General features: G+C 45.3%; 1 protein-coding gene across 1 annotated transcript in view; it reads left to right on the forward strand.

Moving 5' to 3' along the window:
- Window positions 1–27,245, forward strand: part of pcloa (piccolo presynaptic cytomatrix protein a) — a 99,266-nt gene that overhangs the window by 20,501 nt on the left and 51,520 nt on the right. Inside the window, exon 4 of the mRNA XM_061715000.1 lies at window positions 26,908–27,111. Within this exon, the coding sequence (XP_061570984.1) occupies window positions 26,908–27,111 (204 nt within the window). The remainder of the gene's footprint in view (window positions 1–26,907; window positions 27,112–27,245) is intronic.

A 27,245-nucleotide genomic window follows, 5' to 3' on the forward strand; every position in this document is an offset into this window, starting at 1 on the left:
TGCTGCTTTAATGTGCAGGTTTTTGCAGCACACATGCTTTTAAAAGCCTCTGTTTTTCTAGGCGAACACTGAATCATGTCAATCACTCACTAACCAATAGCTTTCAGCAGCAGACATCTGCCTGTTGGTAAGTGAGGTCGCTGATTTCACTTCGGCATTTATTTAAAGTGGACATAAGGTGCTTTTAGGAGTTTTTAGTCCCATTTTGTACACAAAGTAGTTTCCAGGGTGCTGAGAACACTTCCTTCTGCAGAGTTTTTTCTAATGTCGGCTCTCAGTAACATCATAGAGGGCGGAGTTTCCTTGTATGGTCATATTTCCCCCGGCAGTTTGTGTCCACAAGAGCAAGAAAGAACGGTGGCCGAGACCCGCCATTGCTGAAAATTAAAGAAACGCTGCAAATATAAAGAAACGCAGCTGCAAATAAAAAAAAAACGACGCAAATAAAAAAGCCACAACGGAAGTGAATTACCGGGGACTATTTTTGCTGATGCACCGGTGTTTTTACGTGAGAGGAGAAGAAGAAGATGAAGAGGACGTAAGTGAAAAGGAAGAAGTAAGAAGAGCGAGGAATAAGAAGAACAACGAATGAGAAAATAAGTGAAAAAGTTAGTATTCAACATCGCTACGTGTAATTTTTAATGTGCAACAGCGGCGCATCAGCAAAAATAGACCCCGGTAATTCACTTCCGTTGTGGCTTTTTTATTTGCGTCGTTTTTTTATTTTATTTGCAGCGGGGTTTCTTTATATTTGCAGCGTTTCTTTTATTTGCAGCGGCATTTCTTTTGGTTTGCAGCGTTTATTTTATTTGCTAAGCGTTTATTTTATTTGCAGCAGCGTTTGTTTCTGTTTGCAGCGTTACTTTTATTTTCAGCAATGGCGGGTCTCGGCCACCGTAAGAAAGAGCTTCATTGGTCATTTATTCATTTTCAACAAAGAAAAAATATGTTTAGCATCTCGGTAAATCTACTAGGACTTCCTCCTGAGCATTTTATCGTGTCTCCAAAGGTGCTCCGCAGTCGCAGTTTGTGTTTCCTGGGTCAGAATCACAGTGAATGTACTTGCTTTTTCACAATAGTTCATGTTTTGTTTTTGTTTTATTAAAAAGAAAACAAAAAAAAGGCCCAATATTTATCTGGTTTACAGAAAGACTGGTATGTGCTTGTATCTGCACTTTAGTGCAGGTGTCCTGGAGACAGTGATCATAGTTGCCAGGTCTCACACTTTCATGCTCCGTCTCACTCGAGCAAGAAAAAACAATGACTGTTAAAGTATTTTGTGATTTCTGTGCTGCCGGCCTTTTCTGCTGCTTCCCACATCCACACCTCTTAACGTTCACAGAAACACATACCAGTCAGGGAAGTGTTGCATTCATCTGCAGAAACGTTGAAAACATGGTGTTGATATAGAGTTGACATGTTGAAAACCTGCGTTTGTGACCGACAGCAGGAGGTTCCAGGAGTTCAACCAATCAGGAAACACAGGAAAGAACCTGCTCTTGTGATTCTTGGTCTTTGTTGATCCATCAGTAGGACCTGCCCCCCCAAACACAGACTGTTGGGTATCACCTGGATTAGAGCTCAGGAATCTGCAGCATTCAGATCTATAGAAAAACATCAACTCTCATCTGTTTTTGTGCAGTTTAACCTTTGTACTGTCATTGGCTCAAAATGACCTAATTCTCCTTCCTTCTTTCCTCCTGCTCTCTCCTTCCTTCCTTCCTTCCTTCCTTCCTTCCTTCCTTCCTTCCTTCCTTCCTTCCTTCCTTCCTTCCTTCCTTCCTTCCTTCCTTCCTTCCTTCCTTCCTTCCTTCCTTCCTTCCTTCCTTCCTTCCTTCCTTCCTTATTTTCTCCCTTCCTTCCTTCCTTCCTTCCTTCCTTCCTTCCTTCCTTCCTTCCTTCCTTCCTTCCTTCCTTCCTTCCTTCCTTCCTTCCTTATTTTCTCCCTTCCTTCCTTCCTTCCTTCCTTCCTTCCTTCCTTCCTTCCTTCCTTCCTTCCTTCCTTCCTTCCTTCCTTCCTTCCTTCCTTATTTTCTCCCTTCCTTCCTTCCTTATTTCCTTCCTTCCTTCCTTCCTTCCTTCCTTCCTTCCTTCCTTCCTTCCTTCCTTCCTTCCTTCCTTCCTTCCTTCCTTCCTTCCTTCCTTCCTTCCTTCCTTCCTTCCTTCCTTCCTCCCTTCCTTCCTTATTTCCTTCCTTCCTCCCTTCCTTCCTTCCTTCCTTCCTTCCTTCCTTCCTTCCTTCCTTCCTTCCTTCCTCCCTTCCTTCCTTATTTCCTTCCTTCCTCCCTTCCTTCCTTCCTTCCTTCCTCCCTTCTTTCCTTCCTTCCTTCATTCCTTCTTTCCTCCCTTCTTTCCTCCCTTCCTTCCTTCCTTCCCTCCTTCCTTCCTTCCTTCCTTCTTTCCTTGTTTTCTCCCTTCCTCCCTTCCTTCCTTCCTTCCTTCCCTTCCTGTTTTCTTCCTTCCTTCCTTCCTTCCTTGTTTTCTTCCTTCCTTCCTTCCTTCTTTTCTCCCTTCCTTCCTTCTTTCCTCCCTTCCTTCCTTCCTTCCTTCCTTCCTTCCTTCCTTCCTCCCTTCTTCCCTTCCTCCTTCCTTGACCCAAAGACAGCACAAGGGTTAAATGCGAAAAAAAATGTTGTGGAATCTAGAAATGTAATTGGATGAATTAAGAGCGAATCAAGACAACATCTCCTGAAGACCGGAGCTCATCAGCTCTGGTTTCAAACCTTTACTTCATCTGTCATCAGTTGTTCATGAATTCTCTCTGACATTACTTTTGTAAGTGTGCCTTAACTGGTTTGAGATGAGACGCCTGACTGAGCCGTTGCAGGATATTCCACATATGCAGTTTCAATAATTCAATTTCAATCATGTGTTTTAAGGCTTCTTGTTCATCTGAACCACTCGTTCATCATTTTTATGGCATTGGGATGAGTTTGAGTTTATAATTCATTATATCTCCTGTCACATCCTGGATAAATATGAGTGAATCAGCACCGCTGGAAACCATGCATGACCTCCCATCTCTCCGCCTCTGGATGGGCTTTCATTCAGCCAGAGACGGCTGTGGTCTGTATTTGCTCTTACAAAGTCTTGCAGTGTGTTTTGGATGTTGTGGAGGTTTAGAGCGGGGGATTTATTGTTAGATCATGAACCACTTTCCCCCCTGCGGACATCCAGGCCTCGTATTAGCGCTCATCCATGCATACTTCCTCCCTCAGAAGAAAAACCATCCTAATGTTCATGCCTTCTCTTTGATGATTTTCCCCTGTAGCCTCTGGATAACCTGTTTTACTGGCCTGGGGAACGTCTTTGATCACATCGTCCGTGTCTTCCAACCACAAACCCCAGTCTTGGAATCAGCTGCAGACATTTTACCCACTTTATTGATAAATAAATAAGAAAGAGCCGTTTATGAAACAGCTTGAAATTGCTGTCCAATTACGTTTGACTGCTGAAAGAGGGTTCTGCATCGTTAAAAGCCGTAATTCCTAATCCCTTCCTTTAATAAGCAGCAAATACCCTCAAACTGGAGATTGTGCTCTTTAAGCCAATTTTCTTTATCTAACTCTAATTTGAATGAATAAATGTGTGGTAAACAGCTAAAATAACATTGTTTCAGTGTTTTAATTGGATAACAAATTGTCTTCAAGGCATTAATTATTCCGTGCTAGAAGACAATGGATGAGAATAGGAAAAGGTGTGAGCTCTTGCTGCTTTGGAGGGTTTTATGTCACATAATGGAGACAAAAACACAGCTTTGACTGGTGTCACAGGAAACATGGAGGCTTAACGCTCCCCAAAACGATGACCACATACTTCATAACTTTGGTGACATTTGTAGCATTGGCTTGAGTCCCTAGATTGCTTGGACTCCGCTCACATAATGTCAATCAAAAGATTGCCTTACTTGACTGACTAAGGTTGCTTTCAGACCTGTGGCCCGTTTGTTTTGTTCCGATTCAGAGGCTAAATCGATACAGTTTTTTCGTTTTTCGTTTGTGGCGTTTGTGTTCACAAGGCAACAGTCTGTAGCGGTTCAAAGCTGTTAACAAATGCCACGCGCGAATCAACTGTTCTCTCATTGGTCAGAAATGAACGTGGAAGAAGTTTCCTCTTCTGTACCCTGGGAAAAACAACAATGGTTATAACCCCTTTCACAGAGAGGGTGCAATGTGGCGACCGCCGCCGGCTTTCCCATTCATTGTGTATGTGCTACTGCGGCGCAAGAGCGGACCGCGGCATTTGCGCCACGCCTGCCTGCCCGAATTGAACATTTTTTCATTTCACCGTGCCGCGCTGTGACGACATTGTCGGCATGTCCAATAGGAGAGAAGGGAGAAGAGAAAAAAGTTGTGTCCAATAGGAGAGAAGGGGGTGGAGGCTCAGCGCCGACTCTTCTACTTGCGCCGCGGTAGCACATACACATGAATTGAGTTGTGTCGGTTGCTGTGTCGATTATGTTCTCACTGCAAACGAAACGCTCCAGGTCTGGAATGGAAGCGAGCTGAAACCAGCTCTCCTAGGAGATCTCGGCTCGCTTGTTTTGTGCCGCATCCGAGCGCGATTGCTGTGTTCACATATACCAAACGAACCGATCTTTAGGGGGAAACGCTCCCTGTTTCGGAACAACTGCTCCAAACGGAACAGGTGTGAAAGCACCCTTACATCCGTTTTAATATGACTCTACATTTTATTTTTATCTTATCTGTTCAAAACATCTTCGTTTCAAGTGTTGCTACCGTGATGACATCTGAAACGAGGGGTATCAGGGTCCCGCTGAGACTCGACGGGGGTCCCAGTACGGGTCCCAGCGGGATGCTGCTTGTAAGGGCCCTGCAATGATCTGCTGTGGTTCCCGACTCCTTCGGCTGATCCGTGCTGCGGAGCAGCTGCTGAACATGCGCAACAGGTTATTTTTTTTGGTGGTCCGTAGAGAAGGAATCACATTTGGCCCCCTAGTGGTCAGTCAATGAACTGCAACTGGTCTGTTCTGGTCAGTTTATGCCACAAAATTGGTCGTGCATATTAGTCTTGGTCTCACTTGTTTGTTTCATCTTAGAGGTCAGACACATTAACACTCTCTTGATTGGTGATCCCTGTGTCCTCCTTCCTCGTTGCCCACCTCCTCCTCCCCCGACAACAGGCTCAACTGTCCTGAGTCTGCGCTGGCTGATAAGAGCTGGTCATACATACCCTCACGGACCCGCAGGGAGCCGCTTCGGTATCGCCGGACTGTCACTCAGGTCCATTCTGAGCCCTGAAAGGCTTCATCTTAAAATGCAGTCATGAGATAAATCGGTTGGTTACTGGCCTTCATTTCCACTGTGTGTGTTTAACTCTATCTCCTTCACACAGTTCAGTTGCCTCACAGCTCTCCCAACACTTGGCCTGCAGCCTGAATGGTACAAAAATAGTCCCAGTTACAAAGGGGAGAAAGCGCGAGGGACTGCAAGGCCGCCTCCGTCCTTCCAGCGACCACTTTAGTGGCTCTTTTGTGTCTCCTCTTTCATATTTCCTCCTTTTAACAGGGTCTTTCTGCAGCTCCTGGCGACCAACAGAGTCCCCCACATGACCATGTTGGACGGCTTTAAATGGGTGTTATTTTTAGTCCTTGAGGTGGTTTGTGTGTACGCAGTGTTAACTGTGTTGGGGGGAGAGCATGGCTGTTGTAGTTGACTTGGTGGGAATGCTGGGATGGAGAGCATTGTACAGTGGTGTTTACGAGTTAGCCGCCCTTCTTCTAGTCCCATGCTCTTTTTGTAAACATAACAAAAATAATCTGACTGTAGCTTGTCTAAGTATTCAGTTACAAGTGTTGGCAAGTGTTCCCAGTTCGACGTCCAATTAGAGGTGTTTTTGATGAAAACCACTCCACTTTGGTCCCATATGTGCATGTTCAGATACAGTTTTATTGATCTCAGCGACGTAACGTTTACGACGTTTGCAGTGACGTAATGAGTCCACCCATGGCTCCATTTAGCACCCGAGCTGTGAAAAAAACAAACCGGTTGTGAACCAGAACCAGCCCTGGAACCAGTTTGGTGGAAAAGGGGTATCGGTAACTCCGACTGTTTTTGGAGTTTGCTAATATCATCGTTTCCAGATTGATGTACGGCACCAGTTGTTTCTTCTAAGACCACTGCTTATGTCTTTGAGTGTTGGCGTTGTGTTAACAAACATCTCATTGATCCTGAACAGCAAACTGCTGCTGATGATCAGATCATCAGGAGCCGCACCGAAGGCGTACTTGGTGTTCCCAACATATTTCTGACTTCATTTTACTTCTTTGTTTAATAAATAATGGCACAATAGAAACAAAGACTCACTATGAACAGATAAGTTACCTTGTTTACCTTACCCGCCTGCTGCGACTGGAATAGAGTATTCATAGGCTTCGCATGGAGCCTTTCTTTTCCTTTTGTTGTGCAGAAACACCCTCCGGTTCTTGCCATCCTCTTTGTAATTTGCTAATTTTTGCTCTTAGCCAGAGCCCCGTTTTAGCCACTCAGACTTAAGTGCCAAGAAGGGAGGAGGAGAAGAGCCAAGATGCTTAGCGTGCCAGCACAGAGTCCTCTTCAGACGGGGAGTCGAGGACGGGGAGGCGGAGATGCATGGGAACTGGAAAACACACACACACACACACACACACACACACACACACACACACACACACACACACACACACACACACACACACTGGCATGGCCTTGATCGTGTTAGCGGAGGCCGTTACAGCTATCCTGTCTGCTGCTGCTGCTCTCTCCTTCTCCCTCCATCAGGTTCAGGCTGTCTAATGCACCTAAATGACATTTAGCAGGTGAGGCCAGCAGCACAGCTTGGATCTGGGATTGGCTTCGCTGCAGACCGAGTGAACCAAGAGCCACAGCAGTGTGCTGTGCTTTTTTTTTCTCTTCTTTTAAACCAGTTCCTTTCATCTTTTAATGGAATCTACGGAGAAAGAAAAAGGCAAAAACTAGTGCAGCCGGAAGGCACAACCTTTTATTGACTGATTGAAATGTCTGATTAATTAGATTGCAACATAAACAAATTGAGAGATCTACATTGTAAACCAGCCATAAATCTGCTGGAGCTGGATGAAAAGAGGAAGAACAGGAAAAAAACCCAGACGGACAACGTTTCAGGGGGGAGGTGATAAAAACAGTGATGCAACGGCAAAATCAACACTAAAGAGACAAAAATATCAATGCATTGGATGATGGTGGCTACGGGAGAACAGGGACAAACCACTGGTGCCCCTTTTCCACCAAACCGGTTCCAGGGCTGGTTCTGTTTCTGGGACAGGACTAAGTTTGGAACTGGGTTTTCTGTTTCCACTGACAAAGAACTGGCTCCGGGCCGGAAAACCGGTTCCAAGGTAGCACCAACTCTTTGCTGGACTAGAGGAAAGAACCGCTTACGTAAGCAGAGGGGAGCGGAGTTATTAAGACCAACGGCAACAGCAAGACTGGGAGACGGAGACATTTTCAAATAAGAATGAATCTGGATGCAGCAAAGCATCATGGGTCTGAGGAGGAGACAACCTGTCTTTTAGAGATGTGTCCACGGAGGATATACGTGGACCAAGTCCTAGTAGAGCAGATACCTTGTTGCTGCTTCAACTTTTGCGCCAATGGAAACGCATCGACGTAACTTGACTTTGCAGCGACGTAATGATATGGCTCGCCTTAGCACCCGAGCTGTGGAAAAGCAAACCGGTTCTCAGCTGGTTCGAAAATTGATTTTCGCAAATTGAACGAGTTGTGAACCAGAACCAGCCCTGGAACCGGTTTGGTGGAAATGGGATGAGTCATTTGTAGCCAATGAATTACTAGAGCTCGGTTAAGTCCCGCCTCCCTGCTGACTATCTGACGCTCATTTCAGAATGACTGAGCACGCTATGTCGACTGGTTCTCCAGGACCGTGACAAGCAAGTTTTTGGCGCTGTGACATCTCCAAAAGATGCTGAGTCATTCAGTACCAAAAGACTGTAAATAAAAGTCATGTAGGTTTGAAGAACAGAGGTTTTAGAAAAGGTTTTAGGACTGATGGCGAGAAAAGAAAACCAAAAAGGCCGTATTAGAGAAAATGCGTTGTTGTTGCTTCAACTTTCACGCAAACGCATCAACGTAACTGACGTTTGCATCGACGTAACTGACGTTTGCATCGACGTAACTGACGTTTGCATCGACGTAACTGACGTTTGCATCGACGTAACTGACGTTTGCATCGACGTAACTGACGTTTGCATCGACGTAACTGACGTTTGCATCTACGTAACTGACGTTTGCATCTACGTAACTGACGTTTGCATCAACGTAACTGACGTTTGCATCGACGTAACTGACGTTTGCATCGACGTAACTGACGTTTGCATCGACGTAACTGACGTTTGCATCGACGTAACTGACGTTTGCATCGACGTAACTGACGTTTGCATCGACGTAACTGACGTTTGCATGGACGTAACTGACGTTTGCATGGACGTAACTGACGTTTGCTGCGACGTAACTGACGTTTGCTGCGACGTAACTGACGTTTGCAGCGACATAACTGACGCTTGAATCTTTGTAACTGACGTTTGCAGCGACATAACTGACGTTTGAATCTTTGTAACTGACGTTTGCAGCGACATAACTGACGTTTGCAGCGACGTAACTGATGTTTGCAGCGACGTAACTGACGTTAGCAGCGACGTAACTGACGTTTGCAGCGACGTAACTGACGTTTGCAGCGACGTAACTGACGTTTGCATCTACGTAACTGACGTTTGCAGCGACGTAACTGACGTTTGCAGCGACGTAACTGACGTTTGCATGTACGTAACTGACGTTTGCATCTACGTAACTGACGTTTGCATGTACGTAACTGACGTTTGCATCGACGTAACTGACGTTTGCATCGACGTAACTGACGTTTGCATGTACGTAACTGACGTTTGCATGTACGTAACTGACGTTTGCATGTACGTAACTGACGTTTGCAGGGATGTAACTGACGTTTGCAGGGATGTAACTGACGTTTGCATGTACGTAACTGACGTTTGCAGCAACGTAACTGACGTTTGCAGCAACGTAACTGACGTTTGCATGTACGTAACTGACGTTTGCATGTACGTAACTGACGTTTGCATCTATGTAACTGACGTTTGCAGCGACGTAACTGACGTTTGCATCTATGTAACTGACGTTTGCAGCGACGTAACTGACGTTTGCAGGGACGTAACTGACGTTTGCATGTACGTAACTGACGTTTGCATGTACGTAACTGACGTTTGCATGTACGTAACTGACGTTTGCATGTACGTAACTGACGTTTGCATGTACGTAACTGACGTTTGCATCTACGTAACTGACGTTTGCAGGGACGTAACTGACGTTTGCAGCGACGTAACTGACGTTTGCAGCGACGTAACTGACGTTTGCAGCGACGTAACTGACGTTTGCAGCGACGTAACTGACGTTTGCAGCGACGTAACTGACGTGTGCAGCGACGTAACTGACGTGTGCAGCGACGTAACTGACGTGTGCAGCGACGTATCTGACGTGTGCAGCGACGTATCTGACGTGTGCAGCGACGTATCTGACGTGTGCAGCGACGTAACTGACGTGTGCAGCGACGTAACTGACGTGTGCAGCGACGTAACTGACGTGTGCAGCGACGTAACTGACGTGTGCAGCGACGTAACTGACGTGTGCAGCGACGTATCTGACGTGTGCAGCGACGTATCTGACGTGTGCAGCGACGTAACTGACGTGTGCAGCGACGTAACTGACGTGTGCAGCGACGTAACTGACGTGTGCAGCGACGTAACTGACGTGTGCAGCGACGTAACTGACGTGTGCAGCGACGTAACTGACGTGTGCAGCGACGTAACTGACGTGTGCAGCGACGTATCTGACGTGTGCAGCGACGTAACTGACGTGTGCAGCGACGTAACTGACGTGTGCAGCGACGTAACTGACGTGTGCAGCGACGTAACTGACGTGTGCAGCGACGTAACTGACGTTTGCTTCTACGTAACTGACGTTTGCATTTACGTAACTGACGTTTGCATTTACGTAACTGACGTTTGCATCGACGTAACTGACGTTTGCATCGACGTAACTGACGTTTGCATCGACGTAACTGACGTTTGCATCGAAGAAACTGACGTTTGCAGTGACGTAACTGACGTTTGCAGCGACGTAACTGACATTTGCATCGACGTAACTGACGTTTGCAGCGACGTAACTGACATTTGCAGCGAAATAACTGACGTTTGCAGCGACGTAACTGACATTTGCATCGACGTAACTGACGTTTGCATCGACGTAACTGACGTTTGCATTTACGTAACTGACGTTTGCATTTACGTAACTGACGTTTGCATTTACGTAACTGACGTTTGCATCGACGTAACTGACGTTTGCATCGACGTAACTGACGTTTGCATCGACATAACTGACGTTTGCACCGACGTAACTGACGTTTGCACCGACGTAACTTACGTTTGCATTTACGTAACTGACGTTTGCATCGACGTAACTGACATTTGCATCGACGTAACTGACGTTTGCGTCGACGTAACTGACGTTTGCATTTACGTAACTGACGTTTGCATTTACGTAACTGACGTTTGCATTTACGTAACTGACGTTTGCATCGACGTAACTGACGTTTGCATCGACGTAACTGACGTTTGCATCGACGTAACTGACGTTTGCACCGACGTAACTTACGTTTGCATCGACGTAACTGCCGTTTGCATCGACGTAACTGACGTTTGCATCGACGTAACTGACGTTTGCATCGACGTAACTGACGTTTGCATCGAAGAAACTGACGTTTGCAGTGACGTAACTGACGTTTGCAGCGACGTAACTGACATTTGCATCGACGTAACTGACGTTTGCAGCGACGTAACTGACATTTGCAGCGAAATAACTGACGTTTGCAGCGACGTAACTGACATTTGCATCGACGTAACTGACGTTTGCAGCGAAATAACTGACGTTTGCAGCGACGTAACTGACATTTGCAGCGAAATAACTGACGTTTGCAGCGACGTACCTGACGTTTGCATCGACGTAACTGACGTTTGCATCGACGTAACTGACGTTTGCATCGACGTAACTGACGTTTGCATCGACGTAACTGACGTTTGCATCGACGTAACTGACGTTTGCATCGACGTAACTGACGTTTGCATCGACGTAACTGACGTTTGCATCGACGTAACTGACGTTTGCATGTACGTAACTGATGTTGGCATCTTTGTAACAGACGTTGGCATCGACGTAATTGACGTTTGCATCTTTGTAACAGACGTTGGCATCAACGTAACTGACGTTTGCATCTACGTAACTGACGTTTGCATCGACGTAACTGACGTTTGCATCGACGTAACTGACGTTTGCATCGACGTAACTGACGTTTGCATCGACGTAACTGACGTTTGCATCGACGTAACTGACGTTTGCAGTGACGTAACTGACGTTTGCAGCAACATAATGTCGTGGCTCCCCTTAGCACCCGAGCTATTAAAAAGCAAACCAGTTCTCAGCTGGTTCACAAGTTGAACGAGTCGTGAACCACCACCAGCACTGGACCAGAACCAGCCCTGGAACCGGTTTGGTGGATAAGGGGTATGTGAGGAGTTAAAAGGATGGGGGGAGGGCAGGGGGCCCCTTCTGTTAAAGTCCTTCAACCCATTTCTGTCTCCATGGTTCAGGCCCTTCAGATGTATTTAAATCAACCGTATGAGATAAACATAGTCAGTGTTACAATGATTGCACTTGAGGGGAAACTCTCTGTTTTTCCCCTGATGGAGAGGTCCTGACCCCTCCACTTGTGTGTTCTGTGGGGGTGGACGGGCCTAAAACAGAAGACGGAGGAGACGAGAAACCGCAGTGACAGACGAGGGAGTCCGGTGGAGGAGCTGGCGGAGGAGGGTGGTGTCACGGAGGAGACGGGTGTCAGATCATGACAGCGTGACCGCCGCGGTTAGCTTTAGCGCCTGTGAGTCATGCTCGCGTTTGTTTTACACCTACCGGTGGCATTTAATGTCAGGAAACAATTATTATAAACGATAAAACCATTAAGCACTGCGAGAGGGGACAGGAAGCAGCCACTTGGCTCGTTTTAATCGGATTTTAAATATTTTTAAGCGAAAAGTGCCCCAGTTGAGGTACATGCGGTGGATTGTGGGAGAACGGAGGGTCTCTTGATGCTGCTGGTTACAGTCGGAGCATGTCGACTTGAGTCGCGCCCCTCTTCCTGCCTCCACATCACTGTAAATCAGCCACCGTCACATCAGATTAAAGGGGCGCCGCTGTAGACGGGCTCCGACAGAAATGGTCAGGTTTCAGCACACCGGATCCCACCTGGTGCCAAACGGTGCTCCTAAAAGCGTCCTGAGTAATCTCCTCTATAAACGACCATTTCCATTAGCAGGAGTCCTGGATGGTTCTCACGTAGCTTCAATCATTGACGCTTGCCAACACAGTTTTCATCAACCTCTTCGGGGCTGAGACACGTACCTGCCGTGGGTCCTTAAAGTGGCCCCTAAAACCTGCTGGATGGGAGGGTTTCCTGGGTGCTGATTGAAGGACCTGTGGGCAGGAAAGGACGTTGTTCGTCACTTTGTTTTTATTCGCTACTTTTTTACGCCTTTGCAGTTGGTTTCATTTGATACTTTTTGATTTAACGTTGGAAAACAGCAAAAGCAGTGCATCCTACCGGGTCCATCACTCTAAACCGACGGCTGAAAGGATCGAGGAGGAGGTCGGACATGTCACAAGTCGAGTGTCCTCGGTTTCCCGCCGACCCTGCAGCCATGTCCCGTATTTCTAGGGATAAAAGCATCTACAAACTGCCTAAATGGCTCCGACTTTCAGTATCTGGATCCGTGAAATTCTGCTACTCCAGAATTGTTTGGGGCAAAACAAACTAGTTAGTTTTAGCAAACTACAGTTGTAAGACAGTAAAATGTCATAAACAGTTAAAAATATTAGCTATGACATTTTCTGAACCATATCTCCATGAGATGTTGCCGCTGGCACAGTCTTTAGCAAACGAGTTAGCAACTAGAGGAGTGAGGCGGGTCGTGGCGTTGAGCATAAAGGGGGATGCATTTGTCACATTTGGTAAGGATTTGGACTCCTCACTTCCATGGTACCACAAATGCAGCATGAGGGGAATGAGGGACGAAAAATGACAAAACAACAAATAAAAATAAGTGAATACACATATAAATAAATAAATACACCTATAAATAAATAAATAAATAAATAAATAAATGAATAAATAAATACACATAAATGTAGAAATACAAAAAAAAATGATAAAATACACAAATAAATAGAAAAATAGTTGATAATGATAAGCAAAACATATTTTATTTATGCATTTATATATGTATTTATTTATTTATACATTTGTGCATTTATTTATTTTTATATTTATTTATGTATGCATTCATACATTTATAGGTGTCTTTTATATTTATTTATTTATTTATTTATTTATTTATTTATTTATTATGCATTTATACATTTATATGTATATTTATTCATTTGTGTATTTATTTATTTTTATATTTATTTGTTGTTTGGTCATTTTTCGTCCCTCATAGAAGGGAAGTTGTGAGTAAAAAAAAAAAGATTGGGACATCTACGCCCACAGTATCTGGATCTGTGATGTCAGTGTCTTGCTAATCCAAGCTGATCAATTAGTTATTTATTTTCTGACCTATGTGGTATTCCAGACATCCTAATTATCTTCCTCTTCCAAACAAAGGATGAGTCTGAATTCTCTAAACTTAACAAAGTGACAGTGTAGTTTTTAAGTTGTTATTCAACACAAGCACAATAAATGAACAGTTTTCTTACTATAAACATTATAAAGTGTCGCTCAACTCCAATCTGCAACGAAGAGTCATAAGACTCCACACATGAGAACAGAAATGCAGAAACTCTTGTCATCAGGTTTGATAATCCAAGTTGATGATCACCCGAGGGTTAAAAGCTTTTCCGTTCTACAGTTGGATGTATTGAGCCCCCCTCCTCCTCACTAACCCATTGGGATTAAAGCCAACGATACTTTGTTACCGTTAATCTAATCTGTGGTTTCATGATTCAAATGATAATTACCGTAACAAGCACAAGTAAGAGCGAATCCAGCGCATTGAACCTGGTACAGTAAAATCTATAACGGCGTGACATTTATTATCACAAAGATCTTTTTTGGCTTTCAGAGCAGCTGATGCCGCGAAGTTCAGCCTGCAGTCCCGTACATTATAATTAAGTTGGCCGCTCATCAGTGAAACAAGGGCAGCAACTTCCAGACTTTAATTTTAGCAAGAGCTTTAGGAGTGAAAGGTGAGATTAACGATGCATTTTACGGACAAAATGTTCCTTAACATTGTTACGGTTCTTAAAAGGCTTATATTGTATTATAATATATGTTTTTGTGTCTGAGTTTGTGCTGGATTACTGAGGCCAGCTTCACTCTCATGAAATGGGTCCTGCCTCCCCTCCATTCACAACCATTTCTACCGGTACAGAATGTACCGGACCAATTATAACATGGTGGGAGTGGCCTGTAAGTGATGATTCAAAACAGTCAATATGTCTCCTGTCACACGCTTCGCCTCTCTGATTTGTCCATCCAATGACTTCCAGAGGTGGTTTCTTTTACATCCGTTGGAACCGCCTGGAAATTTAAGTAAAATCCAGAATAATAGTTCATATCAAAGAGGCCAGAGTTGGATATATCTTTAGTGTGTAATAAAATCAAACTTATACGAGGGAAAAGGTTGACCCAGAAAACACGAGTCCATCAGCAATATGTTATGACTTCAGGGAATATCTCTGATTTATAAAACAAAAAGTTAATTTTGTCCATGGCTTTACAATCTAATTTGCTAATTTTTTTTGTCGGACAAGACATTTTTGGGTTTTTTAATTACCTGACATGTTTCGGTTACTTACTCCCAGAGGTGGGTAGTAACGAGTTACATTTACTCCGTTACATTTACTTGAGTAAGTTTTGGGAAATGTTGTACTTTTAGGAGTAGTTTTGAATCACTATACTTTTTACTTTTTACTTGAGTAGATTTGTGAAGAAGAAACTGTTCCTCTTACTCCGCTACATTAGGCTACGTTGAGCTGCTACTTTTCTTTTATCCCTTTTATCCACGTACAAGTCAATCTCATGACATCACTGGGTGATTCTTTGGGAAAAATGTTTGTTTTTGCATGTTTTGTCACATTTACACAGACTCAAACACACACAGAGTTTCTATGAGTTCATGTTTGTTCTAGTTCTGCCTGGTTAAAAAAGAAAAGTACAAAGGCTTGAAATTTTGTGCTACTTGTGCTTAATAATTTCTTTTATTCTGTTATTATTTTATTATTTATTAAAGTAATTGAATCTACTTTAAGATTATTTTAATTTAAGCTATTTTTTTATTAATTCTAATTTTATTATTTTATTGGTTTAATTTCCCTGAAGATGATTATTTTGTACTTTTGTCTGTTTGAATGGTTGTGTTAAAAAAATAAATCAGACGTTACTCAGTATTTGAGTAGTTTTTTACTTTTACTCAAGTAATTATTTGGATTACTACTTTTTACTTCTACTTGAGTCATATTATCCTGAAGTAACAGTACTTTTACTTGAGTACAATCTTTGGCTACTCTACTCAGCTCTGCTTACTTCCGCCTTCATCAGTGTCATGATGGTGTGTGTGAGCCGTCATTTATCAGCTGATGTTAAAGGGATGCGTGACTCACCTGTCAGATTGTAGGAGCTCCTTCGTCCCTGTTGATGGTCCTCTCGCCCCCCCTCCTGGTTTCTATGGCCCCCCCTGATCCAGCGTGGGTGATTCTGGCCTTTTCCCAGTCCAGGATGTGGTTTTCCCTTCTGCAGTGATGGTGATGGCTGACTTGTATAGTCTTCCTGTTGTGCCTTTTCCTTTGTTGCTCTTGTTTGTCTCGTTGCTGTCTCCTTCTCTCTCTCCTTTTTATGTTCCTTCTTCCTTGTGATAAAACTCCTCCCCGTCTCCCTGATGTGTGTTTTACTGCATGAATGGATGGTATTTCATAAAGTGTTTGTTTCCTGGGTGTATTTAATCCCGAGGATGAACCAGTATCTGGCGCAGTGCTGTGTGTGGTTTGTTGTGTATTTTTTCATTGTCCTTTGGATGCGTTCTGTGAGTCCTCTTATGTACTACTCAGTATTTAAAAAAACAGGGTTCCTACGTGTGCTTGAAATCCTTGAAAGTGCTTGAATTTCAATGTTGTGTTTTCAAGGCCTGAAAAGTGCTTGAATTTTAGTTTAAGTGCTTGAAAGTGCTTGAAATTATAACTAACTAAAATTGGGATCAGACTGTATACTGTAGTTTAGTTATTACAAGGAGAAATAAAATCAGTAAGATGAAACATAACTACATGTTGTCAGCACGATACAATGTACATCATTGTGATAAAAAGCGGAAAAAATTATTATGAATATATATATTCCTGTAGATATTTTACCCCAGCGATAAGGTGCTTGAAGATTTTGAAAATTACCCTTGAAAGTGCTTGAATTTGACCTTGAAAAATGTGTAGGAACCCTGAAAAAACCTAAAAATTTCTTGTCCAACTAAGAATATTAGCAAATTAAAAAGATTTTTTTTATGTATCCTTACAGGACTCTCTCAGAAAATTAGAATATTGTGATAAAGTCCTTTATTTTCTGTAATGCAAAAATGTCATACATTCTGGATTCATTAAAAATCAACTGAAATATTTGCAAGCCTTTTATTATTTTAATATTGCTGATCATGGCTTACAGCTTAAGAAAACTCAAATATCCTATCTCAAAAAATTTGAATATTCTGGGAATCTTAATCTTAAACAGTAAACCATAATCAGCAATATTAAAATAATAAAAGGCTTGCAATATTTCAGTTGATTTGTAATGAATCCAGAATGTATGACATTTTTGTTTTTTTAATTCCATTACAGAAAATAAAGAACTTATTCACAATATTCACATTTTCTGAGACAGTTCTGTATGTTCGACACATAGAAAACAGTTTAAGTTACTATTTTCTATGACATAGACGAGCATTTTGGGACATATGCACGCTCTGTTGTGAGGAACTACATCCAAATACATTTGTGCATAAATAAAACCATGCTAAGTGGGCTAGCTCAGCACCGAGAGTGGAAGAAGGCTAAGATAACTGTTTCTGATGGCATCATCGGCTTGTTTCTTGCTCTTTACGTGGCTAATTTCACAACACTACCAGGAGATTTCAGATTTTAGTGTCCAGATTTAGACACTTCTGTAAAAAGCCATGCAGGAAGTGCCCTCTGGTTTTCAGAGTAAAAGCTCAAATGAACTAAGAAAACCAGCAAATCCGCCACAATATCGATTTTCGACGTTTTCAAATCTTGTTGGTGAAAATAACGAAAGGTTGAAGCAAGAGGGCAGAAGTTGACTCGAGCGGGAAACAGTCCTTCGTGTGTCCAGAAGTGTAAACAACGTCAGTTCTGACCTCCGTCTGCGATATAAAGGTCATTCTCTGAAGTCACCATGGGATGACGCTTCTTCTGACTTCCAGGCAATTGATGTGCAGATTTACTGTGATGATGCTAAGCGTGTTGGTAATAGCTGCTGCTGAGCCTTTTCCAAGGACCGTTAAGCTCCTTCACCCTTTAACACCTCGACATCCTCGTCTACCTCGTATTTTCCCGCTCTTTTCTATCCTCATCCATTCTCATCAAATATTTAAAACAAAAATTAGTGTTCAAACGTATGCAGTGGGAGTACAAAATTACAAACTATGAAAAAAAACGGGATAAATTACACAAAAATGATGCATTCAAGAACATGTCCAAGGATTTAGAAAGTGAAGGCAGTTTTGAGGAGGGAGAGGAGAGAGAGGATGGATTCACCCACTCCCTCTGGCAGGATCTGTCTAAATTTAGACGTGTAAATCCCTTTTATTCAAAGAGCTGCACCGACCTTCGCAAGCACTCCAACTCCCGGTTGGAAACATCAACCCAACGTGGGTTAACCCCGCCTCATCTCGGTATCTGGTTCCCATCTGCGGCTTTCAGATGGTCTGCTCCCGGTGACCTTGTCGGAGGCTCTGGTTGGCTCGGAAGAGTTCAGATACCCTGATTTTAGTCCCTGATCTTCCTCTCTGCACAGGCTTTTATGTCAGGAATGAGATGGAGCGATGTGTTGCTTTCCTCAAAGGCGTTTCATGCCTTTTGTATGACCGGCTGTAACGTATGTCATGGAGACGGCCGTCTCTGTAGCTGCTGTGGTGTGTCAGCTCCCTGGTGGCCGATGGGATGCTGGAAGAGCGTTCTTGACGGTGATGTGATCTACTCCTGAGTTTGACGTCGGAATCGCAGCAGGATGTCATGTCCCTTAAAGATATAAGTCATAGAAATAAGTACATTTAGAAAAATAATAATAATTTGCTTACTTTACATCCATTAATGTGTTGTCAAGGTGTTGCGTTTTGGTAAAAGTGAACATTTAATTTTGAATCGTGAGATTAATTCATGGCCTGTTTGTGGAGAAACACTGAACTCGAAGCATCTGATAAAACTCCACAGATGGACGTGGTGTATGTTGCTATGGTAACGGCCAACAGAACTGTACTTTGTAGTGGAGAGTTTGTGCAGTCGGAGCATCGTTTGAGCTCCATGCAGGATGGGAAGTCTGTTCCCTCGTGTCTCGTCGCACTACTGCCGGCTCTAGGAGGTTTATGAGCATCCATGTAAATGTTGATGACTTTCTTGATCTTTATTTGTACATTTTTCCACCAAAAAGAGTATTATTGATCTTTATAACCGTCACAGTTGCCGTGATTACGCCTGGAAGAAGGCTAAGCTGACTGTTTCTGATGGCATCATCGGCTTGTTTCTTGCTGTTTACGTGGCTATTTTTACCACGCTACCAGGAGATTTCAGATTTAAGTGTCCAGATTTAGACACTTCCATAAAAAGCAGCGCAGAAAGTGTTCTCTGGTTTTCAGAGTAAAAGCTCAAATGCTGGTTTCCTATTCTCCAGCTTCCAGAAAACCAGCAAATCTGCCACAATATCGACCGAGTTTTCAAATTTTGCCAGAGAAAATGACGAGAGAAGTCGAAGTAGGAGGGCAGAAGTGAAAAGGGAGTATTATTAATCATTATAAACACTTCTGGGTTCCCCAAAACACTTCCAGGTTCTCCTAAACACTTCCAGGTTCACCTAAATACTTCCGGGTTCCCCTAAACACTTCAGGGTTCCCCTAAACACTTCCGGGTTCACCTAAACACTTCCAGGTTCCCCTAAACACTTCCAGGTTCCCCTAAACACTTCCCGGTTCCCCTAAACACGTCCGGGTTCCCCTAAACACTTCCGGGTTCACCTAAACACGTCCGGGTTCTCCTAAACACTTCCAGGTTCTGCCAAACACTTCCAGATTCGCCTAAACACTTCCAGGTTCACCTTAACACTTCCGGGTTCACCTAAACAATTCCAGGTTCGCCTAAACACTTCCAGGTTCCCATTAACACTTCCAGGTTCCCCTAAACACTTCCGGGTTCACCTAAACACTTCCGGGTTCACCTAAACACTTCCGGGTTCACCTAAACACGTCCGGGTTCTCCTAAACACTTCCGGGTTCTCCTAAACACTTCCAGGTTCTGCCAAACACTTCCAGATTCGCCTAAACACTTCCAGGTTCACCTTAACACTTCCGGGTTCACCTAAACAATTCCAGGTTCGCCTAAACACTTCCAGGTTCCCATTAACACTTACAGGTTCGCCTAAACACTTCCAGGTTTGCCTAAACACTTCCAGATTCGCCTAAACACTTCCGGGTTCACCTTAACACTTCCGGGTTCACCTAAACACTTCCAGGTCCGCATAAACACTTCCAGGTTCGCCTAAACACTTCCAGGTTCCCCTAAATACTTCCGGGTTCCCCTAAACACTTCCAGGTTCCCATTAACACTTCCAGGTTCCCATTAACACTTCCAGGTTCCCCTAAACACTTCCAGGTCCGCATAAACACTTCCAGGTTCCCCTAAACACTTCCACGTTCCCATAAACACTTCCAGGTTCTGTCATGGTTTGGTTATTTAGGACCCAAGTGCAGGAGACAGAGGTAGGCTGGAGACAGGAGTTCTCAAAACAAAAAGGATTTAATCCACAAAAAGGCAAAACAAAGCGCTGCAGAGCAGGATTAACAAAAAACCAGGATCATAAAAAGGGTACGAGGAGACATGGAGGAAGACACAGTACGGACCGACAGGGAACCAAGGAATGACAAGACAAGATATACTGAGGGGATAACGAGACAAGACGAGACACAGGTGCGGACACAATCAGGGCAGATGGGACACAGGCGGGGCAAGACAGAACTGAAACTAAAACTGGGAGGAAGTGTCAAAACCCTGACAGTACCCCCCCTCAAGGGACAGATCCCAGATGTCCCCAGAGTCCTAACCCAGGGTGGGCGGAGGGGGCCTGGAGGAGGGCCCAGGCCACACATGGCCAAAGTTCCGGGGGCCGACCTCGGGACCGGGCAGACCAGCGAGACAGCTCGGGGGGGCGTCCCCGAGGCCTAGGCCTGGGTCTTGGCGGGGGGCGTGACGGGGATTCTTGGCGTGGCTCGGGGACTTGACAGGGCTCGGGAACCTGACGGGGCTCGGGAACCTGACGGGGCTCGGGAACCTGACGGGGCTCGGGAACCTGACGGGGCTCTGGAACCGCCTCAGGAACCGAGGGCTGCGGGACCGCCTCAGGAACAGAGGGCTGCGGGACCGCCTCAGGAACAGAGGGCTGCGGGGCCGCCTCAGGAACAGAGGGCTGCGGGGCCGCCTCAGGAACAGAGGGCTGCGGGACCGCCTCAGGAACAGAGGGCTGCGGGACCGCCTCAGGATCCCGAGTCGGGGCTGACCGGAGGCGGGGAGCCGGAGTCGGGGCTGACAGGATGCGGGGAGCCGGAACAGGGGCTGACAGGATGCGGGGAGCCGGAACAGGGGCTGACAGGATGCGGGGAGCCGGAACAGGGGCTGACAGGATGCGGGGAGCCGGAACAGGAGCAGACAGGATGCGGGGAGCCGGCGTCGGGGGGCAGAGGATCCCCGGAGCTGCCCGAGTGGGAACCCGGGTCCGAGGCGCCGGCTGCGGGGGTACCCGGGTCCGAGGGGCTGGCTGCGGGGGTACCCGGGTCCGAGGTGCCGGCTGCGGGGGTACCCGGGTCCGGGGCGCTGGCCCCCCCTCAAGGGACAGATCCCAGATGTCCCCACAGTCCACATCCAGGGCGGGCTGGGGGGGAACACGGGTCCTCGGAGCTGGCTGAGGGGGGGCACGGGTCCTCAGAGCTGGCTGAGGGGGGACACGGGTCCTCAGAGCTGGCTGAGGGGGGGCACGGGTCCTCGGAGCTGGCTGAGGGGGGGCACGGGTCCTCGGAGCTGGCTGAGGGGGGACACGGGTCCTCGGAGCTGGCTGGGGGGGGTCCGGAACCATCACCGGAGGAGGAACTCCAGCAGGAGCTGAGGCGTCCAGAACCACCGCCGGAGCAGGAACAGGGAGCGATGCGTTCAGGACCACCGCCGGAGCAGGAACAGGGAGCGATGCGTCCAGGACCACCGCTGGAGCAGGAACAGGGGGCGATGCGTCCAGGACCACCGCTGGAGCAGGAACAGGGGGCGATGCGTCCAGGACCACCGCTGGAGCAGGAACAGGCTGGGGCTGGCGCTGGCGCCGTAGCTTCCCCTGGGGCTGAGAACCCCCGGGCCCGCCTCGAGCCAGGCGTGTTCCCCAGAAGGGGGGAACAGGCTGGAATGCGTCCAGGACCACCTCGGGAACAGGAAGAGGTGCGTCCAGGGCCCCCACCGGAACAGGCTGGGGCTGGGGCTGGCGCTGACGCCGTCGCTTCCCCTGGGCCTGCAGGCTCCTGGGCCCACCCAGAGCCAGGCGTGTTCCCCAAAAGGGGTCCCAGTACTCCTCCTGGCGCAAAAACTCCATGAGGGTGAGGTAGTCTCCCGCTGGGTCCATATGGTCGGTCCGTTCTGTCATGGTTTGGTTATTTAGGACCCAAGTGCAGGAGACAGAGGTAGGCTGGAGACAGGAGTTCTCAAAACAAAAAGGATTTAATCCACAAAAAGGCAAAACAAAGCGCTGCAGAGCAGGATGAACAAAAAACCAGGATCATAAAAAGGGTACGAGGAGACATGGAGGAAGACACAGTACGGACCGACAGGGAACCAAGGAATGACAAGGCAAGATATACTGAGGGGATAACGAGACAAGACGAGACACAGGTGCGGACACAATCAGGGCAGATGGGACACAGGCGGGGCAAGACAGAACTGAAACTAAAACTGGGAGGAAGTGTCAAAACCCTGACAGGTTCCCCTAAACACTTCCGGGTTCGCCTAAACACTTCCAGGTTCGCCTAAACACTTCCAGGTTCCCCTAAACACTTCCAGGTTCGCCTAAACACTTCCAGGTTCCCCTAAACACTTCCAGGTTCCCCTAAACGCTTCCAGGTTCGCCTAAACACTTCCAGGTTCCCCTAAACACTTCCAGGTTCCCCTAAACACTTCCAGGTTCCCCTAAACACTTCCGGGTTCGCCTAAACACTTCCAGGTTCCCCTAAACACTTCCAGGTTCCCCTAAACACTTCCAGGTTCCCCTAAACACTTCCAGGTTCCCCTAAACACTTCCAGGTTCCCCTAAACAATTCCAGGTTCCCCTAAACACTTCCGGGTTCGCCCAAACACTTCCAGGTCGCCTAAACACTTCCAGGTCGCCTAAACACTTCCAGGTTTGCCTGAACACTTCCAGATTCACAAACCGGATCAGTAGCGACGGCCGGCCAGCTCCACCAGGAGGAGTTTTCTGAGCCCCGACTCCGACAGAGAGGGCCGGCGATTCTGCCGTGATCAATTACATTAAAGCAGTTGTGTTTATTGAGCATTAAGAGATTTCCAGAGCCGTTTATCGTAGACCGGTTGCTTCCTCATCAGCGGCAGTAAATAGTTCGCCGAACGAGTGCTTTTGAAAAGGGAATAAAAGCATTCCTGTTGCAGCTTCTGGATAAGGTCGGCGTTGAGAGGCGCTGGAGCGGTGAGGGGTTTTCAGCATCTCCTATCAGAAGATCTCTCCAGCGCTGAGGGCCTGCCCTTTCTGCTTCCCTGATAAAGAGAAACTCCCATCCCACATCCTTTCAGCCGGGACCTGTGGACGGAGCTGCACACACAGGTTTCTCATTTCTGCGTGAAGGGTTTTCCCGGCGTTCAGGTGTGGACTGAAACATGGCGCTTCATGCCTTATTTAATTTGAGCTGCTCCGTCACTCTCTCCCCCGCCGTTCAGCCTCTCTCCCTCTCTCTGTGAGGAGCTGCATGACTTAGCAGCGCTCACCTCTCTGAAGTCCAAGTTTAGCTCGTATCCCGCTGCTCGGCTGGGAGCAGGGGGGGTTGCTGACGGAGGAAGCTTCACAGGTTTTTTTGTGTTTGTGTCACTTCCATTCACGTTTCCATGCGAAAACATTGGGATTATCTGTTCCTTTTTCTTCCAAAACACTGATTGCACATCATTTACTTGTCGTAGAAAAAGCAACATAATATATTTGAGCCCAGCGATAGCTACATATCTTGAGCCGTGACTCCCTGCAGGGCCTTTGCTTTACAGTCGACGCTGGATCTTCCTCATGACGGTTGTTTTCAATATACGTACAGATTTTGGAGGCAAATATTAAGCAGCGAAGCTCTGCCAGTCATTGCTCAAAACTGCATCCCAGGTGATTGATTGATTGATTGATTGATTGATTGATTGATTGATTGATTGATTGATTTTGTCAACAATTCAAAGAGAAGATAAGAAAACAAAACAAAAAAAATACAAAGAATTTCATCCTTTAACACTTAATATCTTAATTTACATGTGCAAAAAGGAGTAGAGTAGGAGAAGAAGTGTGTGTGTGTGTGTGTGTGTGTGTGTGTGTGTGTGTGTATGTATGTATATATATATATATATATATATATATATATATATATATATATATATATATATATATATGAGAAGAACTTATTTAATCCTACCCCCATTCACTAATCATTTATTAACAAGTATTTATAATAACTAACTATACTATAATTATACTCACACACATATCTATACATACATACACATAGTTGAATATTTCTATATATTTGTACACACGTGCCCATATAAATATTTATATAAATATACTTATTTATACCATACTATCTCTATATTAACTCCATCTGCACTATATCTATATATATCTACATACATATACATACATACATACATACATACATACATACATACATACATACATACATACATACATACATACATACATACATACATACATACATAGCTGCCCATTTCTGTACATAAATACGATGTTGAGAAGGGAGTCCTGGCTAATTGTTGTACTTAAACAAGTTAAAACGCCATAGTTGTATTGTGTTCATTATGTCTTCAGATAGATATACTAAGGTTTCTTTTTTCCAGACAAAGTTCCAACTTCCGACTTAGATGGAAGGTAAGAAGTCGGAACTTTGTCTGGAAAAAAGAAACCTCAGTATAAGTTAAAACACTATCTACAGTAGGTTTAAGCATCGGGCACAAAAATGTAATCAGGATCAGAAGATCTCAGTTCACAGAGTTGCACAGAAATAATTCATTTCCTCCCGTGGTAAATGTTTAAAGTGATTGAATCAACATTGTAGGGTTTGCTGTGTGCACGTGGGACACACATCCCTCATAAAAGCACAGATGCACATGCAGCCTCTCTGTTACACTGGCTGCATGAAACGTCTGCATAATCCATCCGAGGCTGTCTGACTGGCCCTGGTAAACCCGTCCCAGGGTTCTGCATTATGCATGCGCCTATCCCCTAAAATCTCTCAGATGCAAAATCTTCCCTTGAAATCGCAGAAATATCACCACTGCAGAGTCATTTTTTGAAGACGGTTTTGAATTAAGAGGATATATTTCCAGTTATAATCAGCCGCGGGGAACTTTGAGCAATGTTGTCGAGTCATGCCATCAAAAGAGAGACACGATTCGCTGTAAAGCAAAGCTACGTGTCCTGAAGTGTCGCCAGGGGAAGATATTTCCTCTCTGAAATGAGTCAACAAACCACAAAACAAAAGAGAGGAGAGTAAAGTTGAGTTGTCTGGTCTCGATGCCCAAACCCGTGACTGGAAAACACAAAATGCAGCAGAAACTCCTGATATCCACCGTCAAGCACGGCGGCGGAGGGGTGATGATTGGGGACTGCGTTTCAGAAACCTTGCAGTAATCAAGTCGGCACCTCAGAATACAGGGAGACAAATGTGAGGCCATCGGTTCGACAGCTAAAGATGATTCAAACCTAAACTGGGTCATGCAGCAGGACAAGGACCCAAATCTATCAATCAATCAATCGTTTGGTATGGAATCAAGGCAAGGGCATATATTTGCTTTTGTCATTGGTGGGGACATGTATGACCCCTAAACAGGGGTGCTGTCCTGCTTGTTTCAGGTGTTTCCCTGCATCAACAGATGTTTCTAATTAATGCATCACTGCACATGTCTGTTAACGGCACAGTCATTAATATCAGGGTGTGTTGGAGTAATGTTAAATAAAAATGATGACTGATATATTAGTAAGATGGTAACACGTCACTGCCATCAGGATGAATGGTTCCTCTTTACATGTCAACATAACATCCTCTGCAGGATAATCATTTCTCTTCAAGGCGGCAGTTTTTCTGACATTGTTTTATCAGATTTTACCCTCTGAGGGACTGTAGGAGAGCTGACAGAATCATATTTTCCCTTTTACAATGTTTAAAAGCTGTGTTCTTCAAAGCAACAACCTTTTTTAGCACCAAAGCAGCTCCAAAACTGGCATTATGGACTAACTTACACTTTTCTTACATTGTCTTTTCCTTTTGACACTCTGACTCAGACCTGACATTACGGTCATAAACAGTTTGTGAAATTGAATATTAGTTTGAAAAAACCCTTTTCTTTGATGCTCAGTTGTGGCGCTGCTAACAGAACCGGCAGGAAGAGGCTCAGCCAATCGCGTTGGCCGAATATGGTTGGGGCGTCGTCGTTAAGGACTTGAGCGGAGAATGTGATTTAAAGATCTGTGTACGTCTAGATCAGGGGTCGGCACACAAAAAGTTGAAAGAGCCATATTGGACCAAAAACATAAAAAACAAATATGTCTGGAGCCGCAAAAAATGAAAAGTCTTGTATAAACCTTAGAATGAAGGCAACACATGCTGCATGTTTCTATATTAGTTAAAACTGGGGGGAGATTTTTTTTTTCATTATGCACTTTGGGAAAAAAGTCGAAATGTCGAGAAAAAAAGGAAAAAAAGAGAAAAAAGGAAAAAAAGAAAAAGAGAAAAAAAAAGGAAAACAAGGAAGAAAAAAAAGGTCAAATATTTTTGAAAAAGCTCCAGGAGCCACTAGGGCGTCACTAAAGAGCTGCATGCAGCTCTAGATCTGCGGGTTGCTGACCCCCGGTCTAGATTGACGGGAAGTTGATGCAGCGTTTTTTTTCTCCATTTTCTTATTGTTTTTGGTTGTTTTGTAAAGGGGGGTGTCAAAACCATTAGGATTTAATAATCGCTGGATATTGGTAGACACTTTTCCCCATTGTCCATGCTAATTCCATGCCCTTGAATCAAGGTCCAGATCCCAACCCCACTAAAACCCGGGGGTGACATAAATAAAAGCTCAAAAACCTCCATCATGCGGATGATTTTTCTTCTTTTTGGCTTCTTTACGCCATTATCTAATATCAGTGAAAAGAAAATATGTTTCTATTGTTTTGGGGATGAATTTCTTCACGGTTGCTGATTCTATTTTTCTGATCTCTCTGTTACAGAAAGAATGGCTTTGCCTGAACTGCCAGACCCAGAGAGCCATGTCGGGCCAGCTGGGAGACGTGCCGGCAGCAGCCGTGGCGTCCCCGAAGAAGCAGCCGTCTCCTCCTGCTCCTGCTCCCTCCTCCACCCCTGCCCCTGCTGCCGTAGATAGCACACCTGTAGTAGCAGCACCAGACCCAACCCCACCCGCTCCTGAGAGCAAGGTAGAGTCTGCAGTCACACCCGCCGGTACTAAACATAGCTCACCTCCTCCTGAGAGCGGCTCACAGGAAACGCATGAGTCAGGAGAACAGAAACAGCCCACAGCAGGTGATTCAGTGTCTGAGGATGTAGATCA

This window comes from Cololabis saira, chromosome 23, assembly GCF_033807715.1.
Source record: "Cololabis saira isolate AMF1-May2022 chromosome 23, fColSai1.1, whole genome shotgun sequence".
Classification (NCBI taxonomy): domain Eukaryota; kingdom Metazoa; phylum Chordata; class Actinopteri; order Beloniformes; family Belonidae; genus Cololabis; species Cololabis saira.